Below are 12512 nucleotides of genomic sequence, written 5' to 3'. Positions count from 1 at the left end.
CTATGAAATTTTCATGTTTCAACGAAATTCGTCTCCTTTGTTTTCAATCACTCGCTCTAGTAGCCTGAATTTCACCCGATTGCTTTGAGTTTTCATCAGCCGAACCTAATTTGAATTAAGGCTGACCCAAATTATTAAGACCGGCTGAAGTGATTCAGACGCCGATGTTAATTGCAGATGAACTAAGTTCAAAAGCGAAAAATGCCCATTTCGGTCAAACTGCTTACAAAATACGTTATAATAATTATGCATTAGGTTCGGTACATGAAAAGTTCGGCGTCTGAATCAAAGCCGTTCCAAAGTCGCTCCAAAGGCGAAATTGCCGGCGGGCTGGGCGAAAAGAACGGCTGAGCCGTTCCAAATTGAAACAGGCGTACCTAATTGATTCAGACGCCGAACTTTTCGTGTACTTCATTCAATGTATTAGGTTCGGCTCATGAAAAGTTCGGCGTCTGAACCGGGCTTTGGTTAAATACTTTGAAGTCAGTATTAGATAATCATAGGAGAGACTATGAGCTACAATGAAACAGACAGACTTAAACTAACGTGGTATCTATCTAGAAGTGTTTGTTTATTACGGATTAGAGGTTTAGATAACCACTACCACTGGCTCGGGCCTCTAATGTGCTAAAAAATAATTCTCAAAATAAATACTTCCCAGTAAAACTTAAGCGAGTTAAAAATTATCACAAGTAACATTCCGTGACACCAATATAATTAGTGAGCATGTCAAATTCCCTTAATATTTAAAAGAAAATTTACAGTGAAGAAAAACTGATTACATCTTACAAAGCTTTACTGATTTATTCGAATCTTAAATTTCAAATGTTCATAAACCTTTTAAAGACGCTTTTCTAAAAATCACCAAGATTCCTGACTAAGTCAGACATTTATGAACATTGGCATCTAGAAAAGTGGAATTTATTTCATACTTGACGATTCAGCAATAATGTAACTCTTGAAAAAAATATACCATTATCGAATTCACAGCCTGCAAATAATAGATGTTCACATTATGAAAAGATATGGTAAATACAGTGAGAAATACGAAACAATCATCAATGGCACAGGCCTCCCAGTAAAAAAAAAAAGAATTCGAAGGGTTCTCCTAACAACATGTAACAAGAGTCTACCCTGTGTACAGCCGCCCCCTCTCCCATCCAACAAAATCGGGGAAAGGGAACGTCTCTCCGATTTTAGGGATATATTTTTTAAGATACCACGACTGCGACGTCAACGAGAACGTCAAAAAAACAATATGTTGAATAGGCAGAAAAACAACTTTGCAAGTGCATAACGCTTTTTTGTACATTTCTTTACCGTCACTACATGACTATGACGTGAAAATGCCTAATATCACGTTTTACGGAGGACATAAACAAGCGACGACGAAATTTTCTTCCTCTATCTGAACTTGGATATGGTTGTTTGGAATTCGGCTCCAAGAGAGATCGCTTGCATTTGACAAAGTAGGCGAGTTGAAATAATCGCCATAGAGGTATAAAGAACGCGAATTCACTTTTTAGGAGACGTTTTCGTGGCCGTCGTCGTTGTGGTATCTTAAACTCCGTAATTGTTGGGGGAAGAAGCCGGCTGTACACATGGGCTTCAAGAGTCTAGCCGTATAGACCGTCCAAATTAGTCATTGAAAGTTCGTGATTTAGACTCCACAGTCTCTTACAGTACGGAAACCAGTACGGGTACCAAGTTGCTTTCAGCACTTGCGATTATTTCAGTTTTCTTTCTTAAACGTACTAAACGCTTACAACGGGAGGTAATTTCCATCAAAAAGAAATAAAACGCTTCACAGCCTGTAGTTATTTACACCATACATCGTCTTTGATAATACGTTAGTCCTAGGGCAATACATTGAAGAATTGATTAGGACGTTGGTTAAAACTCCAGCATGTTCAACATGCTCCAAGATTCTTCGCATTAACAAATAGGAAAATAGCCATCTTTTAACCACATCGATTACTCGCGATAAATTGTCAAGTTGTAACAAACAGAGGAACTATTTGCTTTCAAAAACGTAAAAATTTGTCGCGTTTGTGATCGATAATACACGCAAGAAAAACTTGCCACCAAAATACAACCGGCACTTTCGGTTAACAAATTGAAAGTAATGTATTGCGCACATAAAAGCAATTACTTCCTGTATTTTTCCTTTTTCACAATTCCCACTAAAAAAAACCGCATAAATACCCCCGTTTGAGATAGATTAGTCGCCTGAAAAATAAGCAAATCTTTCAAATAAAATACAATGAAATCAGAATTGAACGTTAGAATTGTTTTGTAAAACAAAAGTGAGATCTAATATAAATTTCTACCGGCGTTGAGTCATTACAATTATTACTTCCTCGTTCACGGGACATAACTTGCTCGAAACAAGCCTTCCTTTTTTACTTTGTCCAATTCCGAACGTACAGCAGTCCAGCATCTGATTAACTCATAGTTCCCCTAAACAAACTATGATCTTCTGCTAAGCTATCCTGCGTCTGCTATATAACTCCAAGGCTCATTCTCAAATGTTCGTACACGACATAGCTAATACTAACGGCGGGCGCAACTTTCATAAAGTTAGGTGCCAGACCTCTATAAAGTCCACGCGGACCATCTTCTTGCAATATTCTTTTAAAGACAGATACCATGTTATCTCCCCCGGTGGCATCTTTAGATCGCGCTGTTAAGATCAATAAATGAATAAATAAACATTCCGTTAATACGGCTTTTAGTCTACAGGACATTGTGCACACGATGAAAAGTAAGGTGCCTAAGAGAAATGCCTGGCTAGCCTCCTGCGGAGGGTTTTTTAAGGGGGGGGGGGGTCTTATTTCAGTGGGGAGGGAGATAATTCGAATCCCCTAAAAACACCTGCGTGAGATGCTGCTGAGTGGCAGGTATATAAAAAAAGTGTGACGAGAGATAAACGATTCACGCGCGAGTACGACACGCAAGAAGGGCGAGGTCAGCGCGCGCCCTCCTCCATTGCGGCCCGATCTTATTTGCGTCCTAAATTGCTCATGTGCCTACTATAACCGATGTCAAGAACGTAAATCTGGGACAGCGGTAGTGTCCAGAGCCCCGGTTTTTCAAACGATGGATAGCGCTATCCACTGGATAAAGATAATTATCTAGCGGAACATCAATTGCGTTATCAAGAGATTTATCGACCTGTTAAACAACTGGGGCCTGGAGACAAGTACAAATCTGTGAGTCTTAAAAGCTGTTTCTCTATCTCAGAAAATTAGACTTCATGACCGCTGAACACAGGAACTGAAGACGCACTTTTAAAGGGTTAGCCTTGACAGTATCCGTCGTGAAAGAGTTGACTGTATCATTATCTTCAACATTCATCAATGTAAAGAAAGCTGACAGCAAGAAAGGAAATAAAGTGATGGAGTAATGTGAATACTTTACCTTGAGCTTGTAATTTAGTCCTAACCAGTGACAGAGGATAGCTAGCTAATTGTCCACAGGTGCTTGACGCTGTACCACAAGCTAACAGCACAAACACTCCTGGATCAGCTGACTGGTTCTTGTGGTAATTTAAGTAAAGGTTTTTAAGCGTCTGCGAAGCAAAATTAAAAAAAAAATGGATTGGTATGCCAGTCACAATCTTCTTTACTGCCTAACACGTAAGTTTGGGAATTTCTAGCCTGCGTCACAGATAAAATGAAACCTTTGGTTAGGTACGTTTGCGAGTCAGCGCCGAAATCCTCCTTCTGGATCCTCACATGTGTACCAGGATTTGAGTACGCACCATGAGTGGCCTGTTAAAAAAGCCATTGTCATTTTGCCAATAAGGTTGAAAGGAATTTTTTTCAGGCTTTCTTTTCGCAACTGCAAAAATTGCGTCTATAACTGCGATGATCTTCTTTCATATAATACTTCTACAAACAGTCAAACAACTAAACCAAACCTATCTACGGAACAAAATTTGATGAGCGTGGCCACTGTGTGAGTGGCAAGGGCGTCATCACTGTCATGGCGCCCTGTACACGTCCTTAGGAAATGGCGTAAACAAAAGTTTTACCAAACTTCACAGTGGTGATGAAGCCATCAAGTAGAGATAACCTAAAGGCTACTTTCCAATTTGGGATAATAAAATACTGGCCTCTGCTAGTTTGTACAGAAGGCCATTATGTGGAGGTTTCAGGAGCAGAAAATTAATAAGCTGGTAGCCAGGGTAAAATTTTCATTTTCATTTCAAGCTCTTGGTTATAAAGATAAGACGTTTGATAAAGTATGGCTTTCCCATGTAAAATAACAGATATGAAGCCTTACCTCGTATATAGCAAGATCTATCCCAGCATAAGGAATAATTCCTAGAAGACTTGGAAACAATCCTCGATAAAAGCTCCTAACTCCTTCAGTTGTTAATATCACATACGCTGCATGAAAGAGTCCTCTGTATTGACCAGTCTTACGAAGAGCTAACCTTGTTTTTAATACCTACAAACACAAGACAACAAGAGTAATTTTTCTCTATTTCTGAAAGGCTCTTTCTTTTTTAATTTTGGTAAATAAATGAGTGAAACCCGTAATGAGCGAACCTGCTAAAAACCAGACACCCTTTAATAAGTGCTGGATGTATAGCTCCGTGTGTTTCACACGTGTGTTCCCGTTTTTGTGTAAACAAACCTTTATAAAGTCAGCAGACACCTTAATTAAGGGGAAAACAGCAAACTCGTTCATGTTCTATCAAGTCTAAGACAATCAGCTACATTGAAACATGTCGCCTGCGAAAACAGCCATTTCTCCTCGCTCCTCGCCGCTTGGGACGTTTCACCAGTAGCCTTCCACGCAGACGTTTTAAGGGGAGCTTGTCTTTCATCCCAACCCACAAACGGGGAGGGGTGAAAAACGAGCTGCCTTAAAAACGTCTGAGTGGGAGGCTATTTCGCAAGGAGCGAAAGAAAGATTTTTCGTCATCAGAATGGAATTTCTGTCGCTGATGCGCAGACATCGGTCCTAGCAAAACGTCCCAAGCGGCGACGAGCGAAGAGAAACGCCTATTTTTACAGGCTATAAAACAAATAAAGTTTTTGGATTTAACGCCATAAAATATTCGTTATTACTACTAATACTTCAGTCAAAAAAAAACAACAATAAAACTAAGAGTATTAAACGTCATAAGGGAATACTACCTCAAGTGGATATATAGATGTTTGTGAAGCTACACCGGCCATGGCACCAGCTGTTAGTCTTTCACTCACACCAAGCTGTTTATCATCTGCACCTAACAGTTTCTTTGCCTGTACAAATGACATTTCAAAATAAGGCAATAATGATTTTGAAAAGGGGGCTAAAATGTAAATCACCAGGGGTTTAGTTTTGTCGTTCAACCTTCCACAGTTTCAAGAGGTCATTTTTCTTATTTCAAAGAATTCCATGGCCAGTTGGTGAGGGCTGAAATTGTCTAAATTTGCACTACCTAAAATTTAAATGTAGATTAAACTTCAACTAACTTGGTTTTAATTTTCATGTTGCTGTTCTTGAGTTTGTGCCTTTTTGCCAAACAGTAGGACGACTGTATCAACTAAGGCTTACAATGCTTTGATGATCCTTGACCATCCAACATAGCTATTTTATTTTATTTTATTAGATTCGCCAATTATTGGCAGGGTCACCACAACAGCATGACGCCAATTACTGCAGGCCTGTAACAGTTCCTCCCCCCATGAGAGATAGACCACCACACCGGGGACTACGTCCCCTACTCTTTACGAACAGTGCGTGAGTTCTTTAACGTCCCACAGAATTTATATATGCAAGGATTGTGAGACGGGGCCTACGGTTTATCGTCCTTATCCAAGAAGACTAGGAAGTCTAACCGTTTGCAGATGTCTTTACAAAGGCAGCACTTTTTCCTCAGTTATTTAAAGACCCTGAGGGTTGGTCCAGCCGGGACTTGAACCAGCGGCCTCCAGCTCGGCAGCCCAGCACTTACCAAACTGAGCTAACCGGGCGGCAGTTGACTAACTGCCAACAGCCAACATTGCAGCAATTCTAGTGAATTTCTTTAATACTGACACTCCAAGACTGAATGATAATTCTTGAAGGAGCCTCTACAAAATCCTATGGTGTTACCATTCAAATGAATTCCCGTCAGCAGTATTTTCACATGGTACTACGGTATTTCCTCAAATAATAGCCGTCCCTCGTTTAATAGCCTCCCTTTGATAGATACGTTTAAAATAATCGCCCCTTCCCCACCCCTGTAGGTTACCCACTAGGGATACCCATGGTGGTAGACTTGGAGGATACAGTAAAAGTGGAGTCTGATCCAGCAAAACTGATCAGAGACAATTCAGGCTCTGACACCGAGGACATTGACATTGAAAATTAATCAAGGAACCAAATTTGGAACACTTTAAATGTCAATGTTCAGTTTATTTGATGTGATTATTTTTTTATTTAATGGAAAAATAGAACAAAGTAGTTAGGGCACGACTCCGAGTGAGCACTATTTGAAATAATCGCCTCCTCCTAATGATTGCCTTCCCATGAATATATCGCCCCCTTTTAATGCAAAAAAAGAAACAATCACCCACAACTACTATTCAAGGAAAGACAGTATTTGTTTTTCAGCATTTTACAAAATGGAATTTGAAAATTTTGTTGAATTTTCACTTTGCTCACTTCTGTGCTTAAAAGGGTTAAGAGCATTTACCTTTTCATAAGCAAAAAATTTTATAGCTGATTCTGGTGCAATTTTAACTACGTTGGCACCATTTCCTCTCCATAAAGACTTGACACCTCCTTCTTTTACCATCATCTTGAAACCAGAGGTGATTCCTATTCTGTTCTGACTTGACGCTTGTACCTAGGATGTAAAGAGCAACTTTAGCTTGCATAGCATAAAACCATTGATCATGTAGTTTGATTACACATATTGGTGGAACAACACTATAAATTTACTATTGCAATAGAATGTCAACAGTATTTTTTGGCAGTAGTATCACTTCTATCATACTAATCAGTGATTGCAATAATAATTACTTCAGCTATGGTGATACTATTGCAATATATTGGTCAAAATGACCTTAATAAGTAAATTATGCATTTATAACCTCATAGATAGAAAAAATGTGGAAAATGTAGATCCATGCATAACCTGAGATCAGGCCCTATTTGAGCGTTTCTCAAACATTCTCTCTAACAGCTACCGCTGAAATTGGGGCTCTCTTTTTGTTTCGCCATGCCCGCCGGAATGTTATTTACCAAGCGAAACGAAAATAGAGCCTGATCTCAGGTTAATCCATGCAGTTAAAGTGTATCCTTACCTGTAATAAAACTTTTAATCTATCCAAAGGTGCCGTAGCTGTCCTGGATACTGCAGTTTAAAAACAAAACAAATTCTGCTAAAATTTAAAAACAAACTCACATATTATTTGTCTGATGTCATCCTTTTAGTCAAATAAACCAGAAACCTTGTCAGACATACATTAATTGACTTTTTGCCATTACTATGCAAACATTCAGCAACAGAGTAATAGTCTTTAGCAGTATTTATTCTGCTCAGACACCATGTCCAAATGCAGACAGGATCTAGTCAGACCTGGGAAAATTTTAGGGGTACATAGTCCAATAAATGATTGTTATTTGCAGCTCTTCAGTTAAGTGGGACAAAGCAGGGAAGTTTCTACTCAAAAACAAACATCAGATTGCCAATAAATTCTGCAAAAATTACATGCAAGTGGTAGCTATATACTTCAGTACATGGCTTGAACCCAAGAGTCATGTCATAAGTGAAGTAATAAGATTGGCTGGGTGAGTACAGTCTTGAAGAGGACTTGTGTTGTCAGTGACTGATGTTTTGCCAACCTGTGTGGCAGTCATCTTCAGTTTAAAAGGGCTTTGACACAGCTGAAGATCATTACCACACAGGTTGCCAAAACTTTAGTCACTATCTGACAACAGGCCTATTCAGGACTACACCCACCTGGAAAATCACATTCCACTTGCTTATTCTTTACTCTTGTCAACAAAGGTGCAAAAACCTTGACATTGCTTCAAATACATAAAGCACCTCATTAAAATATGTGGAAATAAAAACCACTGTACCAACCTACTCCAGCACCACCACCTGCAACAAGCTGCCTCCACCACATCCCTGATACTTTCTCTTCCTCTGTGAACTCATCTGGGACAGTCATGTCCTCCCCAATATCAATAACCTATAAATTAAGACATCAAGCAATATTATTTAACTTTTACCCACTTCAAAAAGTCATCATTTTACCACATATGTTTTTGGAAAGTAATATAATTTGCTGGACCAAACTTAATCATATTAAATTCAGTAGAACACGGCTAGCTCAAACTCCCAAGGGAAACAAAACAACTATGACTTAGTAAGGGTGTAAGTTCAGCATATTACATTTTACTGAAAATACCACCAAAGAGAGTACATGTAATATTAGTTTGAGTTATTAAACCATTTTCAAGTTTTTGGGGCTCCACAGCAATAATGCATCTAACCATGGAAAAAATGGAGATAACAAGAAGTATAACAACAAAGTAGGGTGAAGAAGCCCACAAGTGGTTCTTATCAAAGAATCATCCAGAGAAAGTATATCTAAAGAGCAAAAAGAACAAAAGTAAAGCACAGTCACTTTCGTGAATGATTCAAAATCTAATACCGTAGTTAAAAAGTAATCATGCCATAACTTACAGTATGATGTCTCCAAAACTGAATAATATCATGCATACTATGTCCGCTGGGATTCAACAAGTGATATTCCCTCCATTCATTCCAGTTTACTTTTAAGGTTTTGTCCCTGTCCATGCTGAAGGTTTGGAAAAAAAAGGATTAAAATTAATGTAATGTGCCTTTAGGAACTAAAACACTAATTTAACTCTAAATCAAAGTAATTTGCAATCTCAGTAAGAAAACTTAAGAACTGCACATTGTTTTCTGGTCACTTTGAACAGAAATTACAAGAAACAAACCACAAGGATACATATACATGTAGGAGCTTCTGACACATTATAAAAATCAAATCAGACAATAAAATATTATAACAGAAACATGACATCTTTTACTAGGACATATTGCCAGATGGTCGCAGTTCTTCCAGGCATAGCTTTTTTTTGTTGTTGGCCAATTACAACCCCCCAAAAAGGTGCCTAATTTAATCTAATATATCCTGTGTGAGTTACAAATTGCTCAAATTGTGCCTTTTTATGCAAATAACATTGCTCTTTTTCTGTCAGTCACTCTTATGGTAACAATCTGGAACCATACTTCTATTTGAAAGGAGTATATGCCATTTCCATAGAATGCATCTGAAAGCTTAACATCTTCAAGGCTGTGCTCTAACAGTGCCTGGAAGGCCCCTAGTGTCCAACTTTTGTTCTCGGATGAGTACAAAATCACAGTTTTTGCATAGAAATCATATGCTGGGCACCCTGAATCTCACAGCATCAGGGTGCACAGCCTTGACCTTGCAGCTGTAATCTACCTTTTCAACAGCAGGCCTACTTCCTTGTCGGTCACATGAACATTCATCTTCTCAAAGGCCTTCTTGAGCTCTGTAGCATCCACACTTCCTGGAAGGGCAATCAAGGACAGATAGTCAGTTTCAGTCTACATCTGATTAGCATTTGAAGAAAATACAAAGATCATATAGACAGAGAACACGGAGAAGAGTGTAACTGAGTTTGTCATACCACTGCCATCTTGATCAATAGATTTGAACACAATCCACAGCTTCTTCTGGTGATCTGTCACATACTTGACAAACTCTTCAAATGACATGTGTCCATCAAGGTTCTGATCACCAAGTGTCATAATTTGCTACAAGGGTGAAGCACGCCACAAAAGCTACTTTAGAATGCACCTCTTGTACTATTACTTCCTCTTAAGAAACATTTTCAATAACTCACTATCATTACAAATAACAGTCCTTGGTACAGTGAAAGTATTGCCTGGTTTCTTTGGATTTCTACCATTCAGTTTCATAAACATGCTTACTAATTGTACTAATCGCCCAACTAAACCGCATGCTGCACTGCGACTCCATTTTGCTAATGACCCAATACTTTTCGGTCTAGTTTGTGACTTTGAATGATTGACGTTGTCACATAACATTGGCCAGAAGTAGCGATGATTGTAGCAATACATAACCCTGATTTCTCGTTTTCTGTACACCGTTCATATTTCAAGTTTTATTGAAAATCACCAGAATGTTTGTTAATTTAGTTCCTAGTAATCCCTTTATCATAATGTATCCATTCTATGTAACCTCATTTTTTTTTCTTACCATGAGCTATCATAAAATGTAATAATTTTTTCTCTAATGGTAAAGGTTGTTGTTGTTGTGGTTGTTAATGTTGTTGTAGCATGTACAGTTGTGTACCATAGCCAATGCTGTACTCAAAAATACAAATGTAGCAGTAGAGTAAAGACTAAAAGTTCTGAACCCAAAATGAACAACTTTTTGCGTGATTATAATATTACTCTTCACTCCTAGCGCATGGTATCAACTAATGGTGAGATTTGTCACACTATTAAACGTTTAGATCTGTGGAAGAAATCCTATGGTGTTACCAAATTAAAAACAATGAAACCTCTTTAGGACCTTTGGTAAATAAGAACCCTTACACCGTACCATTTGTTTCAAAGGATTTTACAAAAAGAAATTTGATATATACAAATTTTTTCTTGGTACATTTTTTTCTTTGACCAGTATTGGGAATGAAAGGATTAATATCACTTCCTTCTGGAACCGACTTAAAACGGTTTAACCCTAAAGGTATTAAACATTAACATTTGTAATACTATAAAACGATGCTCTTTCTGTAAAATTTAAATGTTAATTGCTGGAATCCTAGCGTGAAGTTCAAGCCAAGCGTATCCGGGTAAATACGGATTTTGTAAAACATTTCTGGGGCTCGACTATACTGTAAAAAATGTTTAATTTCCTGAGAGCATATATAATAATTGCTGTTGGCTATGTCCGAAAAAAAAGCAATAAACATATTCCTTTGGAATTTTCTCCTTCAGTAAAGATTGCATGCAAAACGGATATTGCAATTTATGCAAAATTAAGTTAAGAAACAAGCTTACAATGCATAAAAATGCTTCACACTCAAAAGCAAAACAATATATTTTCGTGATAAAATAAAAGACTTTCAAGTATATTGCAAATCTACAGTCAAACTCAGAGGTCACCTTTGTTCAGTCTTACTACTCATGGGAAAGAATACACGCAACAAAGGGAGTAATAAATGAGAAAAGGAAGCTTTAACCTAGCTATGATATCACTGCCGTGTTTCATACAAACCTGAGCTTGCCCAGCTTTATATCTCGATCCATGCAGATGCTTTAGACCTTCTGCAAGCTCGTTAACGTCTATCCTTCCATCGTTGTTTTTATCAAGCTTCTTAAATAAATCCTCTACTTCTTCTCTATCCATCTGGTAGCTGTCTCCGTCGTGTTTTCCTTTATCTACATCATCTGCATCTAAGTCCATGTTTACCACTGTGGAACCATGATGGCGGTGTTGAGGTTCAAGCTCTGTGGCCAGGCCTTGACGCATTATTTTCGACGAAGAAATTGTATCCTCATGTACTTACAGCCTATCCATGCTGCATTTTACACAAAAGACAAGAAAGAAACTCTTCCCTGCCGTGTAAAATGAACCTTCGCAGAAGTTACAGCTACACGTTCGCTTTCCATTGTTCTGGGGTGAAAGTTCTCACCAAAAGTCAGTGCATTAGAAAAGAAAGCCGCTGCTCAAAAACCATGCACACAAAAAAGGACCATAGGTCAACCATGTCCGCCGGAAGGAATATTTTTCTATGCCTTTAATAAGCTCTTTTGTTTTTATTTTACGAGTGATGCGGAGAAGGAAACAACAGTAAAGGATGATTTTACCCGGGGATTTTACACTTCTTCTCCAAACCTCGAAAATCTCGAAAGTCTCGAGTGTGTGACACTGCCGGCTGGACCAGACAGCACCCGGAGTGATTTGGGCAGTGGCCAAAAAAAATTGACAGGTGCGGGGGAAGCGTTAAAAAATTGTTTTTATTGAGGGGGGCAAGCTTATTTTCGTGACGCTATGATCGACTATTTTTGCTGTCCGTGAATAGTGATGTACTGAAAAACTGCTCTGTGAATCGTGATTGAAGTGCACTCCGTGAAACCTTAACTGCCAAAATTTTCTACTGTTTACAAGTACATTGAAGATCAATCGAAGAAAATAACTCGTTAATTTGGCCAAACGACCTTAACTAGCATCTGGTGGCTTGTTTAACTTCACTTTCGAGTTTTTTGATGTAACTTCACACTTCAGTGCACTCAGACTCACCGTAAATCTGGCTTCCCTAGGGAATTTATAGCCGCGCAGTGTTTTTCATAAGGTTCGTAAAACTCTAGTTAACTTGTTTAAATATCCATCGAAGCACTCTGTTTTACAAAATAGGACTACGGTAATGTAACGTTTTTGACATTTTGTATGACCTCTATTTTTGAGAAGCGTGAAAACGTAAATATTTGTTTC

The 12512-nt window shown here is 38.4% G+C and overlaps 1 protein-coding gene across 1 annotated transcript; it reads right to left on the bottom strand.

Annotated features, from left to right (window-relative positions):
• Window positions 1-542: 542 nt before the first annotated feature.
• On the bottom strand, window positions 543-11707 carry LOC140937699 (mitochondrial adenyl nucleotide antiporter SLC25A25-like). The gene is made up of 11 exons (XM_073387264.1): window positions 11295-11707; window positions 9679-9805; window positions 9471-9558; window positions 8681-8795; window positions 8075-8183; window positions 7290-7339; window positions 6677-6829; window positions 5151-5258; window positions 4288-4455; window positions 3421-3571; window positions 543-2683 (listed from the first exon to the last, which is right to left on the bottom strand). The coding sequence occupies exons 1-11, from the start codon at window positions 11547-11549 to the stop codon at window positions 2502-2504; spliced, it is 1506 nt and encodes a 501-aa protein (XP_073243365.1). The 5' UTR covers window positions 11550-11707; the 3' UTR covers window positions 543-2501.
• Window positions 11708-12512: the final 805 nt, after the last annotated feature.

The sequence above is a fragment of the Porites lutea genome, chromosome 5 (genome assembly GCF_958299795.1).
Source record: "Porites lutea chromosome 5, jaPorLute2.1, whole genome shotgun sequence".
Lineage (NCBI taxonomy): Eukaryota > Metazoa > Cnidaria > Anthozoa > Scleractinia > Poritidae > Porites > Porites lutea.
The sequence above is the reverse complement of the archived record's forward strand: the minus strand, read 5'-3'. Positions and strand labels throughout refer to the sequence as shown.